This window comes from Physeter macrocephalus, chromosome 8, assembly GCF_002837175.3.
Source record: "Physeter macrocephalus isolate SW-GA chromosome 8, ASM283717v5, whole genome shotgun sequence".
NCBI classification, from domain to species: Eukaryota; Metazoa; Chordata; class Mammalia; order Artiodactyla; family Physeteridae; genus Physeter; species Physeter macrocephalus.
This window is the reverse complement of record NC_041221.1, coordinates 154,305,821-154,328,126: the sequence shown is the minus strand read 5'-3', so window position 1 is coordinate 154,328,126 and position 22,306 is coordinate 154,305,821. Positions and strand designations below refer to the sequence as shown.

Sequence of the window (22,306 nt, the reverse complement as noted above, 5' to 3'; positions counted from 1 at the left end):
ATTTCACATGAAACCACTTATATCATCCTCACTAGACTCTAAGTTCCACGAGGTCAGGCACCAAGCCTATGTGGTTTACCTCCAGATCCCCAGCACCTAGCCAGGGAGGGACTGACACGTAATAGATGCTTATTAAATGTTTGCTGAGCCCACTAACTTTCATCCTCAATATTTATGTAATATTAATAATAATTCTCTACATAGTTTGATTGCTTACCAAACATCTCTATGAGTGAGTGGCCCAACTGTAAGGGGAAAGACAGTGCAGGTGATATAATTATTATTCTTCCTCCTTTTCAGAAATGAAATACCACCTATGATATAACTAACTTGTCTAAGGTGGTGGAACCAGCTTGAGAATTCTAATGCATATCTGCATTAAAATTCTGACTATAAACCTTGGGTCATACACCATCTGTTCACCTGATGCTCTGGCAGCCAAGTGAAATACTGGTAGCTAGTGGTAGAGAGCAGTGGAAGGAACAGCGAGGAGCAAAACCCAGGCCTCTGATGACTTTTCCTTCCTCTAATGTCTGCTTGCTACCTAAACATGGTCACTGCCCATCTGGGAGCTGGAGTCCTCGAGCAGGGGCATGTCTCTAAATGACCTGAGGCTGGGCAGACAGTTAGTGAGGCCAGCGAAGCCTCATCTTCTGGGGAGGAGGGAGATGAGGGCTGGGACACAGGAGCGCCTGTCCATTATTATGTATGTGCACACTCACATTATGGACCAAATCCACACCAAGGCACGTATACATATAAACACATAAAGAATCAGCCACCGCACAAACACGTGTCACACAGCATTATGCACATACACACTGATGTGATTACTGCCGACTCATACACACATTTAAACGTGCACCCAACACATATATCCAGCCACTATTGTGTACACACTGAAACTGAAGTACACTTCTGTTGCACACCAAGCTGCAAGCTTGGATATGTGCATATATATGTGCAGACACAGCCCTGATGTGTGTTTGGGCACATGCACTTATGCATGCACACACACACAAAACTAAACACGTACACACGATTCCTAATCACTCTCTAGTACACGCACATTCAGTACACAGGAAGAGGTACTCTGTTATAAGTTGTCATGCCCACAGCACAACCCCTAGATACACAGCGAGATGAATGCTCATGTACAAGCAACACACATGCCTCTTCAGACACATGCACACATACCCACGCACCTGCAAACGCCTGGACAACAATCACTCTCGTGCACAGAAAATTTCAAATGCACTGACAAGTTCTACGCACAGAGCGATGCATCGACACACTCAAGTTGTCACCGGAGCTGAAAGGTTTTTCCCAACGGATGCCCAAGAGAGCGCGCCTCGCTGTGGGCCGGCCCACGTGACCGGCCGGAGAGCTCTCCCGCCCATGACGCGATGGGAAAAGTATGCCTGGGGCGGGCGCCGGCTGGGCTGCAGCTACGGAAGGCGGGACGGCCCAGAGCTTCGTGGCTGCAGATCCGTCTGGACGTGGCCGGCGGCGGTGAGGGTAAGTGTCTGCGCGGTCCGCCCAGTCCGCACCTCCGCCACCCTCCGGCAGGGACGGAAAGTGCGGGCGGGGAGGGGGGATACGCGGTGCTGGCGCGGGTAGGAGGAGGTGGGAGGGAGGGTACTGCCAACACCCCTTCTTTGCAGGCCGGGCAGCCTTATGAATTACAACATGAATTGACATTTACTGAGCGCTTACCGTGTGCCAGGCTCTGTGCTCAGAGGTTTTCTTGTTGATAGTAATAGCTCGACCATTTGTCGTGCACCTATTTTGTGCCAGGCCCTATCAGCCCTCTACTTAAGCTCTTTCGTTTCCATGACAACAGGTTATCACCACCTGCAGAAGGGGCACCGGGCTCAGAGACGTTAATGACTTGCTCAGGTTGCACAGCTAGTAGTTGGTGGTAAAGGGATTTGAAGCCTGGTAAGTCTGAGCCCAATACCCGAGCTAACAATCATAGTTACTTATCAAGTGCATTATCTAATTGACTCTTGACAACATTTCTTTAATCAAATATATCATACAGACAGGCAACCTGAGATTTGCACCCAATTCTTCACAACTCTCTTCACTCTCCCTGCCCTCCCCACTACTTGTCTCCAAGCCTTGTCTTATTTACTTTGTTCTTATTTCTCCATCCCCACTTCCACTGCCCCATTCCAGGGCTGTTCCTCTCAACTAAACGGTTGCATTGGCTCCCTGCAGCCTCCCAGCCCAGGTCTCTCCCCTAAAGCCTGAATCCTTTGAACAACCTCAGTGCAATTGTCCTCTACCCTTTGACTGCAAAACTCTCCTGCGTGGAACCCTTCAAGGGTCACCTCCTTAGACTGGCCATCTCCCAGAGACCCCACTGAACCAGCAGCAATAGCAACGACAGTGTCCTATATGTGCCAATCCAAGGCTGATGCTCAGTGAGTGGTGTTCCAAGTCCTCTCTGCTCCTCCATTTCTGCCCTCCCATCTGCACAGCTTTTCTCTGATTCATTCCGTTATCTGGTAATCATATCCAGTATGCTCACTTTCAACTGCCGCTCAGCAAACTTTCCACACTTTTCAGAACCTCACTACTGCCCTTCATTCTAATACATCCGGTGCAGCACAGGCTTCCTTTCTTCCCAGATGTCTGACTTCTCCCCATCCCCTAGCAGGGACACAGCCTTGACTGTCTTCCAATCCTTAAGCCTTCAGGTTACCTTTTGTTTTAAATGATACAAAACTGACAATGCTTACCTTAAAAAATTCACACAGTACAAAAAGGTGGAAAGTGAATAGGAAAAGGTCACACACTCCTTCCCAATTCTGGGAGGTAACCCCTTTAACAAGATGCGTGTCCTTTCAGGAATTTCCCCCACAAACACATACACGTCTCTATTTATCTGTGTCTATCTTGTTTAAACTCAAGGAAAAATCATACTTGACATTCCCTGCTGCAACTTGCTTTTTCACTTAACAGTGTACATTGGCCATCTTTCCATATCTGTGTATAGTGTGTCATTACACAAATGAACTGAGGTTTCTTTTACAAGTCTGGGGCATCTTCAAAGCCACTCGGCCTCCATCAGATATTCAGCAAATTCCCCCAAGAAGTTACTTCTTTCTCTGCCAATCCCTCCATTTTTCCCTATCTTGCTATTTGTCCTCTCATCTTCACCTGCAGATTGGATACAGATGACTGGACCTTCTTTCCTACAGTACCAGTGTCTGGTGCTTTCTACTCCTGAATGTTCATCATGGGGCAACACAGACCCTGTATATACTCACAGCTTCCCCCACTCCTTCCTCCAGGTCAGAGGCCTGCCAAGCTGGCTTTACCTCCATGAGGTGAACTCCTGCATAGGTCAGATTTCTGTTAATCAAATTCTAATCTAGCTTTACTTTTGAAGGGAATTCTATGCCAAATCTTTTTTCAGGGAAATAATCTTCCTTTGGATTTGTACATTGCTGTAACTAGCTTACTTCTATAACACATACACGCAGCTGCCCTGTTAGTTAAGGCTTTATGTGCATGGGTCCTGTGCCCAAGCAGAGGGGCCATGATAGAGGGGCACGAGCCCTGGGCCCTGAATCAACAGGCTTGGGTTCCATCCCAGCTTTGACCTGGGAAAAATGACTTCACTTTTCTGAGTTCTGTATTCTCTCCTGCCAAATGAGGGTGATAGCATCAGCCTCTTAGAACTGTGGGGAGAATTAAAGGAGAAAATGAACATCAGAGCTTTGAAATAAGAACACACAACATACATGCAGAACAAACACATGGAGAATACCCTCTTCCTCTAGATCATACGCCAACAAAGGCCGTGCATGATACATAAGTGAACAGGATGCGTGACATTTAGGAGTGGTGAGGACTGAACACTGAAGAATGTAGGTCCTGTGTATTAGTTTGCTAGGGCTGCCATAACAAAGTAACAAAGACTGGGTGGCTTCAACAACAAAAATGTATTTTCTCACAGTTCTGGAAGCTAGAAGTCCATGATTAAGGTGATGGCAGATTTGGTTTCTTCTGAGGCCTCTCTCCTTGGCTTTCAGATGGCCACCTTCTGACTGTGACCTCACATGGTCATCCCTTGGTCTGGGTGTCATGTCCTAATCTCCTCTTCTTATAAAGATACTAGTCATATTGGATTAGGGCCCATCCATATGACTTTGTCTGACCTTAATTACCTCTTTAAAGATCCCATATCTAAATACAGTCCCACTCTGGGGTTCTGGGGGTTAGGACTTCAACATATGAATTCTGGAGAAACACAATTCAGCCCATAACACCTTGTCCAAGAGGTAGCCAATTGGTGCCCTGCCAGAATGCTGCCGGATCCTCCAGATTCTCAAGAAAAGCTGCAAATCTTTTTTTTTAATTTGAAGTATAATTGAGTTATGATATTATATTAGTTTCAAATGTACAACATAGAGATTCAATATTTTTACACACTACAAAATAATCACCACAATTAATCTAGTTACCATCTGTCACCATATAAAGTTATTACAATATTACTGAGTATATTCCCTATGCTGTAAATTACATTCCTGTGACTTATTTATTGTATAACTAGAGGTTTGTACCTCTCACTCTCCATCTGTTTCACCCATCTTCTCCCCTACCTTCCCTCTGGCAACCATCTGTTTGTCCTCTGTACCTATGAGTCTGTTTCTGTTTTATGTTTGTTCATTTGTTTTGTTTTTAAGATTCCACATGTACGTGAAATCATATGGTATTTGTCTTTCTCTGTCTGACTTATTTCACTTGGCATAATACTCTCTAGGTCCATTCTAGGTCCATCCATGTTGTCACAAACGTCAAGATTTCATTCTTTTTTATGGCTGAGTAATATTCCATTATATATATCTTCTTTATCCATTCATCTATAGATGGACACTTAGGTTGCTTCCATATCTTGGCTATTGTAAATAGTGCTGCAATGAACATAAGGGTGCATGTACCTTTTCAAATTAGTGTTCTTGTTTTCTTCAGATGTGCATTTTCCCAGAAGTGCAATTTCTGGACCATACGGAATTTCTTTTTTTAATTTTTTTAGGAACTTCCTTACTGTTTTCCATAGTGGCTGCACCAATTTACATTTCCACCAACAGTGCACAAGGGTTCCCTTTTCTCCACATTTTGGCCAACACTTATTTGTTGTCTTTTTGATAACTGCCATTCTGACAAGTCTGAGATGATATCCTGGTTTTGATTTGCATTTTTTGATGATTAGTGATGTTGAGCATCTTTTCACGTGTCTGTTGGCCATCTTTAGAAAAATGTCTATTCAGGTCTTCTATCCAATTTTTATCAGGTTGTCTTTTTGCTGTTGAGTTGTATGAGTTCTTTGTATATTGTGCACATTAACTGTTTATCAGATATATTGTTTGCAAATATCTTCTCCAATTCAGTAGGTTGTCTTTTCATTTTGTTGATAGTTTCCTTTGCTGTGCAGAAACTTTTTAGTTTGATGTAGTCCCATTTGTTTATTTTTACTTTTGTTGCCCTTGGCTGAGGAGGCATATTAAAAAAATATGTTGTTAAGACAAATATCAAAGAGCATACTGCCTATCTTTTCTTCTAGGAGTTTTATGATTCCAAGTCTTTAATCCATTTTGAGTTTATTTTTGTACATGGTATGAGAAAGTGGTCCAGTTTCCCAACATCATCTATTGAAGAGGCTGTCTTTGCCCCATTGTATATTCTTGCCTCCTTTGTCATAGCTTAATTGACCATACAACTGTGGGTTAATTTCTGGGCTCTCTATCCTGTTCCATTGATCTAAGTGTCTCTTTTTGTGCCAGAACCATACTGTTGTGATTACTGCAGCTTTGTAGTATTGTTTGAAATCAGGGAGCATGATACCTTCAGCTTTGTCCCCCTTTTTCAAGATTGTTTTGGGGTCTTTTGTGTTTACACACAAATTTTAGAATTATTTGTTCTAGTTCTGTGAAAAAAGCTATTGGTATTTTGATAGAGATTGCACTGACTTTGTAGATTGCCTTGGGTAGTATGGTCTTTTTTTTTTTTTTAGTTTTGGCTGTGTTGGGTCTTCATTGCTGTGAGCGGGGCTTTCTCTAGTTGCCGCGAGCAGGGGCTACTCTTTGTTGTGGTGTGCGGGCTTCTCACTGCGGTGGCTTCTATTGTTGCAGAGCATGGGCTCTAGAGTGCATAAGCTTCAGTAGATGTGGCACGTGGGCTCAGTAGTTGTGGCTCGCAGGCTCAGTAGTTGTGGCAGACGGGCTTAGTTGCTCCGCGGCATGTGGGATCTTCCCGGACCAGGGCTTGAACCCGTGTCCCCTGCATTGGCAGGTGGATTCTTAACCACTGCACCACCAGGGAAGCCCGTATGGTCATTTTAACAATATTAATTCTTTCATCCATGAGCATGGTATATCTTTCCATCTGTTTTCTTTCATCAGTGCCTTACAGTTTTCCAAGTACAAGCCTTTTACCTCCTTGGTTAGATTTATTCTAGGTATTTTATTTTGAAATCTTGATTTTAACATAAAGTCTCCCAAATTTTACATTGGCAACAATTTCAAACGTTAAAAAAAAAAAGGCAACAACAACAACAAAAACCAGAAGCACGGTGCAGTCTGGGGTTTGCCTAAGGCCATTGATAAGCCAGCTGGTCACCCCTTGTCTAGATTATAACTTCCTCGGTGGCAGGACCATCTTCCATAGTTCTCAGCCAGAGGTCCTTGCACATTGCAATCTTAACAAAAATCTGATCACTGAATGACAAAATTCCAATTTTACATCCTTGTTTAAAGTAGGGCACACCCATAGAAATCCTGCACCTTTGCATTCATGCCACGCTGTAAAATCACCTCAGCTGTTACAACTGCCTTCAGTGCCATTTATCCCAAAGCTCACAACTGTTCAACTCCTCACAAGCTCACTGTTCTCACCATTTTACAGATGAGGAAACAGCAAACCCACGTCTGCTCATTATTCCTTCTCCCATTATATCTCTCATTGTTTTCATATAATGTAATTATATCAGAATAACACTACTACAACTGAGTGCTTACTGTGGGCTGTTTACTGAATGATCCTATTTAATATTCACAGTTACTCTATAATGGAAGTATGAGCAATCAGATTACTCATGGAGACGTTCCTAAAGACCTCAAATAATTCAAACTGATGTAATTCAATACTCGCCAGCTGAAGGATGGCAGGTATTTCTGTTTACCCATGAGAATTTCTGTTTACCTATTGGAATAGCCTTGCAAGGTTCTTGACAAACTTTCACACATAAAGTGAAACAATAAATATTTTTATACCATGTTATTTCAAATTCAAATGATTCAAATAAGACGATACACGTTGCTTTTCCCATTTCACAGACAAGAAAACTGAGAGATTAAATAACTTAACAGAGGTCAAACAGCTAGAAAATGACTCTTAACCATTACTTAACCACCAGCTCAGCTCTGTGCTCTCGAAGGCTAGCGTTGTGTCAGATCTTTAGAATTACCCTGAATGTCCATCACAGCCTGACTGGAAGTGACTCCATGGAAACCAGCAAGCCCAGGAAAGTCAAGGAAAACTTAGCTTTTTCTCCCCAGCCCTTCAGAGTTCAGACTTTGTTCCTCTCCCTCAGTTTCTGGATCTTCAAGCACAGTCCTTTCTACACCCTTCCAAGGAATCATCTAGCCCCCAAATTTCCTTCCCCTGCTTTCTGTATGGTCCTGGATGCTCCTCAAGGGAGCCTGTATCAAAGAGAAAGGAGGAGCAAGGCTTGCTTTCTCTCCTGGTATAGGTAGGCCAGATGGGACCCTCAGTATAACCAGATGGTGGGCCCTATAAAAGCAGCAACCACATCTTTTCATCTTCAGATCCCCAGTATCTGGCCTCCAAGGCAATAAGAATAAGCCACACCATTTATTAGGCAGCCTTTTCAAGCCATGGTACCAAGTACCTGCATACGTGATAGCCCATTTGGCCTACTGTCACTTGATGAGATAAACACTCTCCCATCGATTCACCTATCTTTGTACTGTGCAGCCTGAACATGCCAGGTGGATCAGGGGTATAGGGCCAAGCCAGACACCCTCATCCTTCCCTCAGGACGGAACGGAAGGAGTGAAGGCCAAACCTCCGTAGGAATCTCCTTTGGTAGCGACAGACAGAAATACAACTCAAACTATCTTACCTGAAAATGGAGAATTTATTAGGAGCCTACAGGGGCCTCCACCTGAAATGCCACAGGACTCATGGAGGAGGTCAGGGTGATTTTCCGTTGGTTGAACTGCTGTTGGTGACAATTTTAAACAACGTCTGAATTTTTGTATTATGTTTTGCTTTCAACATCCATCATCTTGTTTGCTTTTCAGAAGGATAAATAATAGCTAATGCTTTTATACCTCTTCCATATGGCAGGCCTTACTCTAGGAAAATTAAATCCTCATAAAAACCTTCTAAGGTAGGTACTATTATTATCGTCCCCATTTTGGAGAGGATGAGGATGAGGGAGAGAGGATAAGTAACTTGTAGAAGGTTCCACAGCTAGTTGGTGGGATTTCAACTCCAGCAACTCTTGTTCCATCTAATTCAATAGCCACCGTGTGGCTGTCAAGCACTTGAAACGTGGCCGGTGCTGCAAGTGTGAAATACACACTGGGCTTCGAAGACTTAGTGGTACTTAAAGAATGTAAAATGCCTCAACAATTTTTACATTGATTACCTGTTGAAATGATGATATTTGAGATATACTGGGCGAAATAACATATGAAAATTAATTTCACCTGCTTCTTTTTACCTTTTTCACGTGGCAGTGAGACCGCTTAAAATGACACATGCGTCTCACATCTTCCTCCTATTGGGCAGCGCTCCGGTCGGCCACTTGGAGGCCGGCCCTCAGGAGAAGCTGGATACAGGGCTCTGAACACCCCCGGGCCTCCTCGCCCGTCTTCACACCCCACACGTCAGCTGCCTGCTTCTCTCACTGCGGTCCTTGGTCTCCAGGGCGGAAAACAGCTGTGGGCAGGTCCAAAGCTTGACGGCTTTGGCTTCAGCCGCCCGGGAGCCTGACTCTGGCCCTCACTTCGAGGACAGCTGAAGTCCCACGTGAAGCAGCCAGGGACCCAGAGGGTGGGCTCCACGCCCACCACATCACATGCCACGCGTGTTGGTGTGTAAGAGTTTGGGTGTATCTGTCAGAAGCTAGAACTTGGTGGCGGTAACGCTGGCCCCGCCACGCTGACTTCCGTCCGGAGTGCCATCCGAGTTCCCGCTGAGACAAACCTCGCGAGATCCTGGCTCCTGCTCGTCATTAGGTCTTGCTTTGGCATTGGACCTCTTTCTCTAGACTTAGCCAAAAACAGGGGCACGGGGGTGGGGGGAGGAGAAAACAGCAGATCAAATATTTTATGAGGCCTCTTGGCAAGTGGGCCCCATGGCTTTTAATCCTCTGTATTTAGACTCAGTGCTGGAGTGTTTCCAAATGGGCATCGGTCTCCAGATCCCAGGAAAGGTGGCTGGTTCCGTGAGCACTGCGGGAGGAGCGGCAGCCAGACCCTTTCTCCTCCCATCGGCCTCTGTCAGCTCCTCAGAGAAGCTGTTTCCAATTTGCTTCCTGGAATTCAGGGAGGGCATGGGGTGATTTTCATCATGGAAATTTCACTCCCATCAAAGCGAATTTTCCGCGAGCTTCATCTGCGAGCAAGCGTCACCCCAATCCCATCACCAGCCCTTTCCTTTTAACTGCAAACACAGGGAGAATTGCCCGGCTGCGTCAGGCTCAGGTGTCCCCCACCTGAAACACTCCAGGGGCTCCTAGTGGGAGGTCAGGACTGCACACTGTTAGTTCCGCTGCAGTTGGTGGCAGTTATGATTTTAAACAAGACTCTAACTTTTGTATCATGTTCTGCTTTCAACATTGGTTATCTAGTTTGATTCTCAGGAGAACTCTGTAAGGCAGATGGGGTGAGGGTTATGATCTCCATCTTACGGGTGAGAAAATGAGGCCTGGCTAGGAGGAAATGACTTTCTCCACGTGGCCAGTGAGTTATAAAACCAGGCCTGGGACCCACGTGTTCTGAATCCAAGACCAGTGTTCTCCTTGGGTTTCCCTCAGTAGCCAAGTGTGGTTTTGTCATCCTTTTGCTCCCTTTCCTCTTTTGTTACATGAGTGACCATTTCATTCGGGGCCGTTGAACAGCTGTGAGTTGAGCTCTTATTATGGGCAGGGCAGACCCCGTGCTAAGCTGTGGTCATAACAGAGAGCAAGACAGGCAGGGCCTCTGCATTCCTGGACCTTCCACTCCAGGGGGAAGACAGACAACAGAAAGTTAATGAGCCAAGGAACAAAAAATGTATAATCACAACTCTGGCCAAGTGCTTTGGAAGGAGGACCAGGGTGGTCTGAACAAACAAGCAGGGGTGGGCCTCTCTGAGGAGGTATTAGCCCTGAGACTTGAAACATGGGGCAGGCAGCTATCTGACGGCTTCTGAGGGAGAGGGTTACTGTGTCACACTCGGGGCTGGAAGCTTTGAATACATTATCTCATTATTCCTGGATGAACTCTGTGAGGTAGGTATACTATTATTCCCATTGGATAGTTGAGGAAACTAAGTGGCTGTGCTTCCCACAGCTCTTAGTCACTGAGTGAAACACCATCCCTACCTCTCAGTGTGTCACAACCTCATAACCAACAGGTCAAATTTATTTGAGCACAATTTACATCTTCCGGTCTCCAAGGGAGATTGTGCAGAACTCAGGCTCAGCCACGTTGCTCAAGGCCCAGGCAAGTGTCCCTGGAGTTTCCACATTCAGGTAGAGGCATTGAGAGACCCATATCCTCACTGCTGGCCCTTCTCACATCACAGTCTGAGTAGAGGGCCCTTGGGAGGGAACCAGGGGTTCATGTCCTGAGAGCTAAGGGCAAGAGCAAGGAGGAGGAAGGCTCCGCCCCTGACAGGGGACCTCAGGCTGGGGCCCTTTAATCTCCTAGTGTTTTCTTAGAACACTTGTCTTTACGAATCATTAGCTACTTAACTCAGAGATGAGGAGCCCAGGGACTGGGTAAATTAAAACCAGACTGAAGAACTTCATCCAAGCTCAGCACCTCATGATTCCATTTTGGGGGTTGAACCAACTAACATTTTTTTCCCTTCAGCAGGAAGACTACCATGCAGCCTTCCCTGTTCAACTTACACCAGCAAGGACAATTTAGGAGCTAAGATAGTTTTTTTCATGGTGAGGAAGGACTAATGCTTATTTTTTCTTATCAATTGAGCAGACATTTATGGAGTACCTGCTGTATGTAAAATATTCTGCAAGCCCCCTCCCTGGAATGGGGGTAAGGGCCCTGTGCGCTAGGAGGTCAAAGGAAGGAGGGATTAGAATTGGATCGGGTTTGGGTTAGAAAAACTGGGGAAAGGAGAAAACTTCTTTGAATCCAGGGGTATCAGGGACCTTTTGGATTTAGGCCACAGCCTTGTTTTCTCTTCACCGTGAATTTTCTTCAGGGCGGAGTCTGGGTCTCAAACACGCATTAACCAAGCAAATATTTCTTGAATACCCACTATGAGCAAAGAAGTTGGAAGCCCTGGGGATATAGCTGGTGTCCCTGCTCCCATGGGGCTTCCATTTTAATGGGAGAGGCCCAGTAAGTGGGCAAGCAGACAAATGCAGTGAATACGGGTGAGATGTAAGGGCTGGAAAGACAGGACAAGGAGCTGGGCTCCAAAGGGAGAGCTGTCTGAGGGGAAGGCCTTGGAGGAAGTGACATTTAAGCTGAAACACAATGGATAAAGAGCCAGCATGCCAAGAGGGTGGGCCCCTAGGTTGCAGGCAAAAGGGTGAAATGGAGCTTGGCCTGAAAGGGGGGGAGTGCAGGAAGAGAGGGGAAGAACCAGGGTTAGGATGGAGGCAGGGGGCCATTTCCTTTAGGGCCACATCAAGGGTTTGCTGTTTGCAGCCAGCAGCCACTGGAGTAAGACCATCCAGGAAGTGATGTGGCTGAGTTATGTTTATAAAGGATCTCTCTGGCTTGGGCTTGGAGAGTGCCAGTGCAGGGAGCAAGAGACAAGGCTGGAGGCTCTTGCCAGCTCTAAGCAAGGAATGAGGTGATGGTGCTGAAGGGGAGGTGCTTTGTGCACCCTGGTCTTTTGGTTCAGCCCCTGGGGACACCCCGTTAATACTCCAAAGGGGCATCCCAATGGTGGGATGTCAGGGCTCAGAGGCTGCCCCCCATCACCTTGGCTAAACCACGTGTGGGCCTCTCAAAGGACAGGAGGTTTCCTCAAGCATCAATCTCAAGTACCCTGAAGGAGAAAAAGCATCACTTTTACATTTTCTTAATCATGTATTTTATATGATATAATAAAAGATGAGACATCAAAGAAATTTCTCTGTTGCTGTGTGTGGCTTTGGCCTATGCTTCAAGGTCTCTTCTAATGTGGGATATTTAGGAAGAAAAATCCAAAAAACACTGACATAATGGAACGCATTTGGGCATTTAGGTCTGCCAAACCCAAGTTCAAATATAACTTCTGCCATGAACTAGTTGTATAAACATGAGCAAATTAACCTCTCCGAGCTTCAGTTTACTCTTCTATAAAACAGGAGAAAAAAAAAATAGCAGGGAAGGGAACAAGGCATAGTACATTACATATAGTCTTCAGAGCCCCTCAGACACAGGTTCGAATGTTCTCCCCAGTACTCGAATTGTGTGATTTGGGGTAAAATCATTTCACTTCTCAGAGCCTCTGTTTCTTTCTTTCTTTCTTTGTTTCTTTATTTAAGCTGCATTGGCTCTTAGTTGTGGCACACGGGATCTTCGTTGAGGCATGCAAGATCTTTCGTTGCAGCATGCAGGCTTCTCTCTAGTTGTGACGTGCGGGTTTTATGTCTCTAGTCGTGGTGCGCGGGCTCCAGGGCATGTGGGCTCGCGGTTGAGGCTCACGGGCTCAGTAGTTGTGGCACGCAAGCTTAGCTGCCCCGCGGCATGTGGGAACCCAGTTCCCTGACCAGGGATCGAACCCGTGTCCCCTGCATTGGAAGGCAGATTCTTTACCACTGGACCACCAGGGAAATCCCCGAGCCTCTGTTTCTTCCTCTGAAAAATGGGACAATAAGTTTACTGCCTTCATAAGGTTTATTGTAAACTTCAAATAAAATAATTCCAATAAAGAGCTTTGCACAGTGCCTGGAACTTTGTAGGTGTCCAGTGAAGTCAGTTTGCTTCTGTCTCAGTTTCCCTGTCTGTAAACAATGAGGTTGGCTTAAATGGCCCTTTGGGGCTCTCTTCAAGTTTGTCATTCTAAATTTATTTTTAAGCCCCAGCAAGAGTTCACCTGTCTGGATGCCTTGGGGCCTTGGCCCCCCCTCCAAGCCCTCATCCCCAGGTTTTTTCACCACTGTGGTGTGGAGAGTAGGCTGGGAGCAGGGCTATTTGGAGCTGGTTTTTCCGGAGGTGCCCGGAGGCAAGGAGACTCTCTGCTCCCTCCCTCTAGGTTTGGCACCAGAACCTAATTTCCCCGCCTTTATTTCCAAAACAGTTCCTGGCTCGAGCTGCTTCGGGAACCTCCAGGCTCCAGCTCTGAGAAATCCCTTCCTCCCTGTGTGTTCCAGAGCCTCCGCCCAGCCACTGGGGCCCACCCTGGGCCAGCATCACTGAGCAGGATCCCTCAGTGAGCCCCCCTCTCAGCTCACTTCCTCCTTCCTCCCTCCCTCCCTTGTCCCAAATATTCGCAGGTTGCAACTTTCCAAACTATTTCAAACCTGCTTTGAGAAGTCGGTTTCTCTTCTGGGGCCCCAGATGTGTTCCAGCTCACAAGTAACACTAAGACCAGTTTTGTAAGATTCTCATCAAGGAGACAAGGGAAGGAGATGGAGATTCCTGGGGCCTGGGGAGTGCCTAGGACAGTTTTCCAAAGTCCATCATGCACGCAACTTCCACCGAGTTTGCCTCCCACCTCTCCCACTATCGTTTATGCAGCCCATGTGGAGCCCAGGTGGCACCAGAGAGACAGCAGACTGCAACTTTATTTTTGCCTACCTCTGCCCCTTTATAATCGAGCCAATGAGGGCGCTCCCCGCTCCAGTAGGTAATCCACTCCCAGGTAATCTGCTCTTCAATCTTTGTTCAGAGGTGAGACTTCTTCCTGTCCCCCAGCGCAGGTGTAAGGCTGGCTGGACCACCTGGCCCCTTCTCAGCTCACCTCTTTCCAGACTGAAGGAACGAGGGGAAGGAGAAGTAAAGGGACAGACAGCAGGGGGATTCTTGTTTCTTGGCAGGAACAGGGCTAAGCTCCTCGGCCCATCTGGGCCTGGCAGACACGGATGATGTCTCTTTTGTTGGAGGCCTTCTGCGGGCTCCTTGGTGGTTCCCAGGTTGAGCCCTCTGACGGTAACAGCCGTGAAGCGGGCCACCACACTCTTTTGCAGGCAAGTCCAGGCCTCCCCTTCAGCTTCTGGTTTTCGGGCATCTACCCTGCATGGTTATCACTGCTGGACCCCTCACTTTCTGTCCTTGTGCCTCCAGCTCAGGCCGGCTGGGGCTGCGGCATGTCTGGCACCTTCTGTCTACCAGAGAAGGCGAGAAGGCAGTCAGCCCCCTTTCTGTGCAGCAGAGAGCTCTCTCTTCCCCCTTTCTTGCAGCAAGCAGCCACTTTCCCACCCACCAGCTTCGAGAGTCAGACCTCAGATTCATTTCCATGCCCCCTCCCCTTCCCCACCACACGGGTTGCATTTTATTCAGTGAAATCCAAGAGTGCCCAGAGTCATGGAATGAGCTCTCAAGCTATTCCTTTGTCATCTCTTCACTTTGGCCTGACCTCTCGATTGAGCATGCAGCCTCTCGTGTGTCCAGGTACTCAGGTGAGAATTTCAATTTTAACACCCTCTTTCCCTGACCCACTAAGTCTTTCTTTGCACCCTCTCCCAAGGGCTAGATACCCAGAGCTAACCTGTGCCCCAGTCAAGACCCTTTCTTTACGTGTGCCACAGGCCTTCCTTGCATCCTAGCAGATGCTCTGTCCCAGGGTCCCTGGCGCTGTGGTCCTGTCTGGGGGTTTCCAAGGTTACCATGCTTATTTGTGGAGGCTTGCTCAAGATTCTTTAAGAATGGGTGTGCACTGCCACAGAAGACAGTGCTCTTTGTGGAAAAGGGATATTAGAAAGGGGTATAGAGGCATGAAAAATGTACTATCACCAAACTGAAACTGTTTTTTCTTCAATTCATCAGGATTACAGAAACCGACAGCATCAGTGTCCCTCACATACCACATAATAATGCAAATCTTCCAGCCGCAACGCAGACCTACCGAATCACAAACTCTGGGGGTGGGACCCAGCAGTCTCGGTTTGGACAAGCCCTCCAGGTGGATCTGATGCATGCTCGAGTGTGGAAACCAACCCCTTATTTTTCGGGGGGGGAACTGAGGCCCAGAGAGGGAAAGGGGCTTGCCTAAAGTCACAAAGCCAGTTACCACTTCAGAGCTCATCCTAGAGGCAAAAAGTCGTACCTGGAATGTTCTCTCTCCTGGTTTCATTCCAGGGCGAGAGGCTGTTGGTCACAAAGTGACTGAGCCAGTTTGTTGAGAGATCTTGAACAAGTGGCTTATTTCTGCTCTGGACCTTGGCTTCTGCATCTTCCCGGTGAGGGGCTGGGGGTAGATAATCTCTGGGCACATAACACTCTGGTCTCTGGTGTGATCATGCCCCAGCCTTAAGGACACGGTGTGAAATTAAGACATATTGAGGCTTGCAAATTGTCCCAAAAAATTACATCCCACACGTCTTTTCCAGGAAGCTGTTACACCAAATGTGCCACCAAAATGAGAGAGTGAAAAAATAAAATAAAATAAGAGAAAGACATGGGATTCGTAAAGCAGGAGATACAACGCAGGAGAGAGGCAAAGACAATCGCCATGATGGTTATAAAGGAAAATCCTGGGATGACAGCTTAGCGTGTACAAAGGTTGGAAAAGGAGAATGGAGGGCTCCAGGGCTTATGTCTTTAGGAAAATAAATGTAAGAGGTAAATTATCTGATACATTTGATAATGTAGAAAATAGTGGTGTAGAGAACTAAGCAAATAAAATTACTAATATCTCCAGTAAGAAAAGTGTGTATAAGAAAGGAAGTATAATTATAGTACAGTGCTTAGCTTAGCAGTAAACAAGACATAATAATTCAGAGTGAATTTTGATTCAGTCAAAAATTATATCTGAACTGCATGAGGGAGAGAAAACAGGGTCCTGGAGTGATGGAAGAGGGCTGAATCCTTATCTGTCATAATAGGAATTCAAAAGGAAATGTCCAAAATTGATAAAAAGAAACCATGTAAGCATATTATCTTTTAATGTCAATAAATACCAGAAGAAATACCCAAAAGAGTTTGGAGCTGGGGAGGGTTGAGGGGTGGGTATGAAGATCACACACAATCTTTTCATTATAAGCTTTATGGTATTATTTGACTTTATAACAATGTGAGTGTATCATTTTTATTATTTTTTAACTGGAAAAAAAAAAAAAAGCAGTGTAGCCTGAAGCAAAGCACACAAGCTCTGGATTTGCACAGCCTCGTTCAAATCCCAGCCCTGCTAACTGCTAATTGCCTGACTTAGTCACGTTGTGAACTTCTCTGAGCCCCCATTTCCTCTCCGTGTCTATTCGGTAAGGATGCTGTGAGATTAAGTAGTGTGTGGAAAGCTCTTAGCCCAGGCCTGGTGCACAGGGAGCCCATGACAGAGGAGCTGTGCCCACGGCTCACCAGTGCTGCTCAGGCTTGGGGCACATTCGCTCAGAGCTGACACCTCACTTCTCACCCACCAATGTGCTGCCCCAAATCCTCTGGGAGAGGCAGCCTAGTTGCAAATCACCACCTGCAGTTGGAAATATTGATATTTCTGCCCTTGTAACTTTTCATTCATGCCACATATTTGAATGAAACCATGGATCGTTTCTCTCCATCCACAGCTCCTCCCCATCAGCTGTCACTGGGCTGTCAGTCCTGCCACTCTGGAGCGCGACAGTGTGAGGATATGTGCCTCCCCCGCAGGAGCCCTCCCAAGTGTATTCTGAGTCCATGACTCAGCTCATCCAAATATGTCCTCAAGATGTGAGGACACTGTCCAGCTACTTGTATGTGATGTGGGAGAGAGGAAGGATCAGAAATGTAACTGTGTCTCTCCCAGATGCCCTCTCCTCCTCTTCCTCCTCTTGATGCCTTTCTGATTGACCCCCAGTTAGCTCACAGTTCTCTTGCCTCCCATAGGTGACCACCATGATCCCCTGGGTGCTCTTGGCCTGTGCCCTTCCTTGTGCGGCCGACCCGCTGCTTGGGGCCTTCGCCCGCAGAGACTTCCAGAAGGGCTCCCCTCAACTCATCTGCAGCCTGCCTGGCCCCCAGGGCCCACCTGGCCCCCCAGGATCCCCAGGGACCTCAGGAATGGTCGGAAGAATGGGCTTTCCAGGCAAAGATGGCCAGGATGGCCAGGACGGGGACCGGGGGGACAGCGGAGAGGAAGGTAAGAAGCCCAGTGCCTGTCTCTCCTGTTCCCACCTGGGGTTGACAACATCTGACACGAAAGGGGTTTGCGAAGTTATGAAAACTAGTGTGAATCCCATTTCATTGTAAACCAAATTAATGTGTTTTTAAAAAACAGAGCAGTATATTCTCTGGAAAGGAACAGGGAGCATCAGATCTTCTGTTCCTGCCCCCCAGCTACACCGCTGATTTGCTGAGTGACTTTAAGCAAGTCTCCTGAAATATTATTCAGAACTCTTTCGGTCGCAAGCGACAGAAACCCAATATATAGCCCCAAATGGAATTTATTGGCTCATACAACTAGAAAGTCCAAGAGCTGAGCTTCAGGAATAGCTGGGTCTAGGAGCTCAAATATTGTTGTCAAGGCTTTGCTTCTCTCTGTGTGTTGGTTTTGTTCTCACAAAGGTTGGAAGTTATGAAATGCCCACTGGTGGGCTCAAGCCTACCTCCTCATGGCTTGATCCACAGAGCAGTTCTCAGGATGACTGAGTCTCCTTGATCACATGTGCACCCTGGACCAATCCTTTTGACTATGGAGGTGAGGTACCACCATTTGCTAGGACTGGGTCAAGTGCCCACCCCTTGGTGTGTGTGAGTGTGTGGTGAGGGCAGTTGGCCGCTGTGACTGACAGCCTCACTAGGACCACATGAAGTAGTGAAGGGCAGTTTCCCGAAGGAAAGGGTGCCAGGCAGGCAGCAGACAAGTTGGATACTGTCTACAGGCCTTCTCATCCTTGACATTCCTTATATCTCTGAACGCTTACCCCAGTAACCAAGCACTTTTCAGTGTCAGCAGCATCCCAAAGTGTACATTTTAAGCATTAGTGAAATCATAATTTTTATTTGTATGGCATTTTAACATTGACAAAGCACTTTTGAGTATGCTGCGCATTTGCTGGTACAGCAATACCATCCTATGAATGAGGTATTCTTATTATCCCCATGTTACAGATGAGGACACAAAGTCAGAATGATTAAGTTGAGAACAGCACATCGTAGCTGCAAGAACTTACACTTTGTAACAAACCTGGATACCAATTTTGACAAGTTACCTCGCCTGTCTCCAAACCTCAGTTTCCTCTTCTCTAAATTGGGATTATAACAGGACCTACCTCACACGGGTGCAGTGAAGATGAAATAAAATAACATGTGAAGCACCTGTCTCAGAGTAGACATACAATAAATGGTAGTTTCCCCTTAATAGACTTGCTGAGCTCACGCCACAGGCTGGTAGCAGACTCCAAATCCAGGCCCTTTCCTACCAGGTCAAATTAATTCCTCTAGAAGCACCTCCTTTCCAGAAGAATAACTATAAAAATAATGATAATGGCTTTGACTTAAGGGGGGTCAGAGTATGTCAGGCACTGGACAACATAGTTCCCATTTCCTGACCACAGTGGTCAATTCGGGTCTGAGCGTGTGCTCCAAGCAGAGCCAGCCAGAGTTTGCATGACATTTTATGACATGATCCATCATCCTTATGAACCCTAAGAGAAACAGGATATCTCTGCTCTTGACTTTCCCCACTTTGATTAAGAGCTCTGAGGATGTAGGTTTGGGGCCGTTTTGGCTGTCTCTTCTGCCATGTATTGAGTCTCTGCTGAAAATTAAGCCAACACACCAAGGAAGGCAGTGTTGAGAGATGCAGAGTCCTGACACACATAACCCAGATAAAGCTGGGTCATCCTGGGACCAGTCATAGGACAGGATAATCTCCAACCACCCTCCCCCCGGCATACACATACAAACCCACCTCCAGAAAGGTCTTGACAAGTAAAAGTCAGCTTTTCCAGAAGTTTCTCAAAAAAGGAAATCAAGAAGGAAGCACACACCATAACACCCCATAAAACTTCCCAATAAGCTTCCTTATCTATTTGTCTTCCCAAAAAGTCCAATCCAAAATGACCCTGTCTTTAGTCCTCCTCTTCTCACAGTCCTTTCTCCCACCTTTTATTTATTTTCATTTTTTCAAAGAACAGCTTTTTGACCTTTCTTAGTTTTATTTTTTCCCCATTCCTTTTATTTATTTTTAATTACACGTATAATACACAAATACATTTTCATTGTAATATATTCAAACAGTATAAATAAAGCAAGATTTCTTCTTAATTCTTACCCCTCGTCATCCTCCTTTCATCTTCCAAAGGTAACCACTATTAATTGGTTAAATGTATATCCTCCCTGGCCTCTTTCATATATTTACATGTATGTATAATAATACCAAACACTTCCAGGCACTCAGCATAAGCAATCCGTTCCTGGAAACTAGATGTTCAGTGAGAAAATGCTGTTTGGAAATCTATTTCCCGGTTACTTAAAATAGGAAAAATTTAAATGCATTACACGTTAACCCAAAACTCTAAAACACAGAAAAATCCCTGTATGTGTACATATAAGGAGCCAAGTACCTTGTTAGGATGTAAAATATCTGCAACATTACCTGCTGATCACCCAGTTTGAACGATGGTAAACGAACACTTGCTTTGTGTGCTGTGATGCTAAGACACTGCTTAGCACCTGGCAGCCCCTCCAGCAGCAGGCTCCCTGCCTGACATCTGGCATGCTTTCCAAAACATCCACCCACAGCTCTACCAGTCTGCCAGTTGTATCAACCATACCACCATTGTGTTTGGATGTGACTCCAGTCGTTACCCAGATACAGTTTGTTTAAAATGTTGTATTGAGTTTGGGGGACATAAATATAAATGTTTCCCACATAATCATCAGCCAAAAAATGTTGTATTGAGAGAAATGCACATTATTAGAGTATGGGTATTAAAAACCCAGAGGTGTTCTACAGGCACATATTACTGTGAAAATGTAATGCTGTGAAAATGTTCTGCAGGCTATACCAAGTGTATTTAGCAAGGGTTTACTATGTGCCAGGCACTTAAATGGGTGTAGAAATAGCGTTGTGGTTTCCTCTGAACAAAAAGAAGTTTCTCTGCCACCTGCTTGTTCCTCTTCACAGTGTCGTTTAGAGAAGTTTTCAAACAGTGCACGTAAATCTGCCTCATTTTTTAAACTCCTGCAGAGAATTGCACATAATGGATGGACCATAATTTTTCTCATTATCTTCCTTTGGTTGGGCATTTAGTTGTTCCTAGTGTTTTGCTATTGTAAGCAATGTTGCTGTAAAAACCCTTGCCCACGTGGGCAGGGATCTTGGGCACTGGGCAGGGAGTTCACTGAGGTCAATGGTTTGAAATCAAGAGGCTTCTTGCAATTCTTGTCTCAACCCATTACCAGCACAGCCGGGGGAAGGATTGACCTGGCAGACAAATTAGACTCTTCCTTAGAAGGCAGGACAAGGGGAGGGCGTGAATTGTTACAAGTTATTTTTGCCCTGTTCCACATGATTCTGGAAGGTATGTATCACATTCGCATTTTCCAGATAAGAAGGGAGAAGTGCCCCTGGTTGTACCATCAGGATTTGCACCCATTTCTATGCGACTCCACAGCCTTCATGTTCTTTCCCTTATCCAAAGTGTTGTGCTCTAAGGATGGAAAGCCCAGGCCAACGGCCTCTGCCTAGTTCTCTGAGATCCCCTCCATAACACCAGCTGCTCTGTCTTCCAGGTTCACCTGGCCGGACAGGTAACCGGGGAAAGCCAGGACCAAAGGGCAAAGCAGGGGCCATTGGGCGGGCCGGCCCTCGCGGCCCCAAGGGGGTCAGTGGTGCCCCAGGAAAGCATGGCACACCGGGCAAGAAGGGGCCCAAGGGCAAGAAGGGGGAGCCCGGCCTCCCGGGCCCCTGCAGCTGCGGCAGTGGCCACGCCAAGTCAGCCTTCTCCGTGGCAGTGACCAAGAGCTACCCGAGGGAACGGCTGCCCATCAAGTTCGACAAGATCCTGATGAACGAGGGCGGCCACTACAACACGTCCAGCGGCAAGTTCGTCTGCGGCGTGCCAGGGATCTACTACTTCACCTACGATATCACGCTGGCCAACAAGCACCTGGCCATCGGCCTGGTGCACAACGGCCAGTACCGCATCCGGACCTTCGACGCCAACACGGGCAACCACGATGTGGCCTCGGGCTCCACCATCCTGGCTCTCAAGCAGGGTGACGAGGTCTGGCTGCAGATCTTCTACTCAGAGCAGAATGGGCTCTTCTATGACCCATACTGGACCGACAGCCTCTTCACGGGCTTCCTCATCTACGCCGACCAGGACAACCCCAATGAGGTGTAGACAAGGCCAGTGCTGGGTCACCGAGGAGGGCACCAGCTCCTGAACTTGGGCTTCCAGAGCAAGACCCCTAAACTATCTGTTGGGGACTGGAAGTCGGGAGCTTCTAACCTCTGGCCGACCTCCTCTGCCCCTCTGTTCCTCCATCATTAAATCCAAGCTTTTTTATTCATCCTTCCATCTATCCATTTGCTAATTTTCTTAATATGTACTATGTGGCGGGCACTGTGCTACACTCCAGAAGGTACCTCAGTGCACAAGACAGACAGTCGTTCTCTCCTCGTGGGGCTTACATTCTAATGGGAGAAACAATTTACAAACCAACCAACAAATAGTATAATTATTGTGCCAAGATGGAAATGCACATGCCATGGTTGAGAGTAATAGGAAGAACAGGAGACAGGGAAAAGGGTGAGATTGGTTTTTTAGATATCATCTTTTTGGGTTTACTTACATAAAGTCTACAAATCTTAAATGGACAGCTCAATGAATTTTCGCATATGTACACACCTTGTCACCTCCCTGTAGATCAAGAACAGAATATCTCCAGCCCCCCAACTCCTCAAGGCTCTCTGAAGTCCCCTCCAAGTCAATACCAAGAAGAAGTTA

The 22,306-nt window shown here is 46.5% G+C and overlaps 1 protein-coding gene across 7 annotated transcripts; it reads left to right on the top strand.

Moving 5' to 3' along the window:
* Positions 1 to 1,472: 1,472 nt before the first annotated feature.
* Positions 1,473 to 21,866, top strand: C1QTNF2 (C1q and TNF related 2). Of its 7 annotated transcripts, none has more exons than XM_028493408.2 (6): positions 1,485 to 1,518; positions 1,844 to 1,941; positions 13,513 to 14,833; positions 15,201 to 15,613; positions 17,235 to 17,487; positions 21,087 to 21,866. In XM_028493408.2, exons 5-6 carry the CDS (start codon positions 17,244 to 17,246, stop codon positions 21,698 to 21,700), a joined length of 858 nt encoding a protein of 285 aa, XP_028349209.1. In that variant the 5' UTR covers positions 1,485 to 1,518; positions 1,844 to 1,941; positions 13,513 to 14,833; positions 15,201 to 15,613; positions 17,235 to 17,243; the 3' UTR covers positions 21,701 to 21,866. The 7 variants fall into 7 exon arrangements, with proteins under 7 accessions (XP_028349212.1, XP_028349209.1, XP_028349205.1 ...); XM_028493404.2 differs by having other exon boundaries at positions 15,201 to 15,935; XM_007104690.4 differs by lacking the exons at positions 13,513 to 14,833; positions 15,201 to 15,613.
* Positions 21,867 to 22,306: the final 440 nt, after the last annotated feature.

What these genes read in the sequence shown, in the direction of transcription:
- C1QTNF2 (XM_028493411.2), top strand. Translation starts at nt 17,244, where the DNA reads ATGATCCCCTGGGTGCTCTTGGCCTGTGCCCTTCCTTGTGCGGCCGAC. An exon ending in GGGGGACAGCGGAGAGGAAG is followed by an intron (nt 17,488 to 21,086) that starts GTAAGAAGCCCA and finishes TCTGTCTTCCAG; the next exon opens with GTTCACCTGGCCGGACAGGT.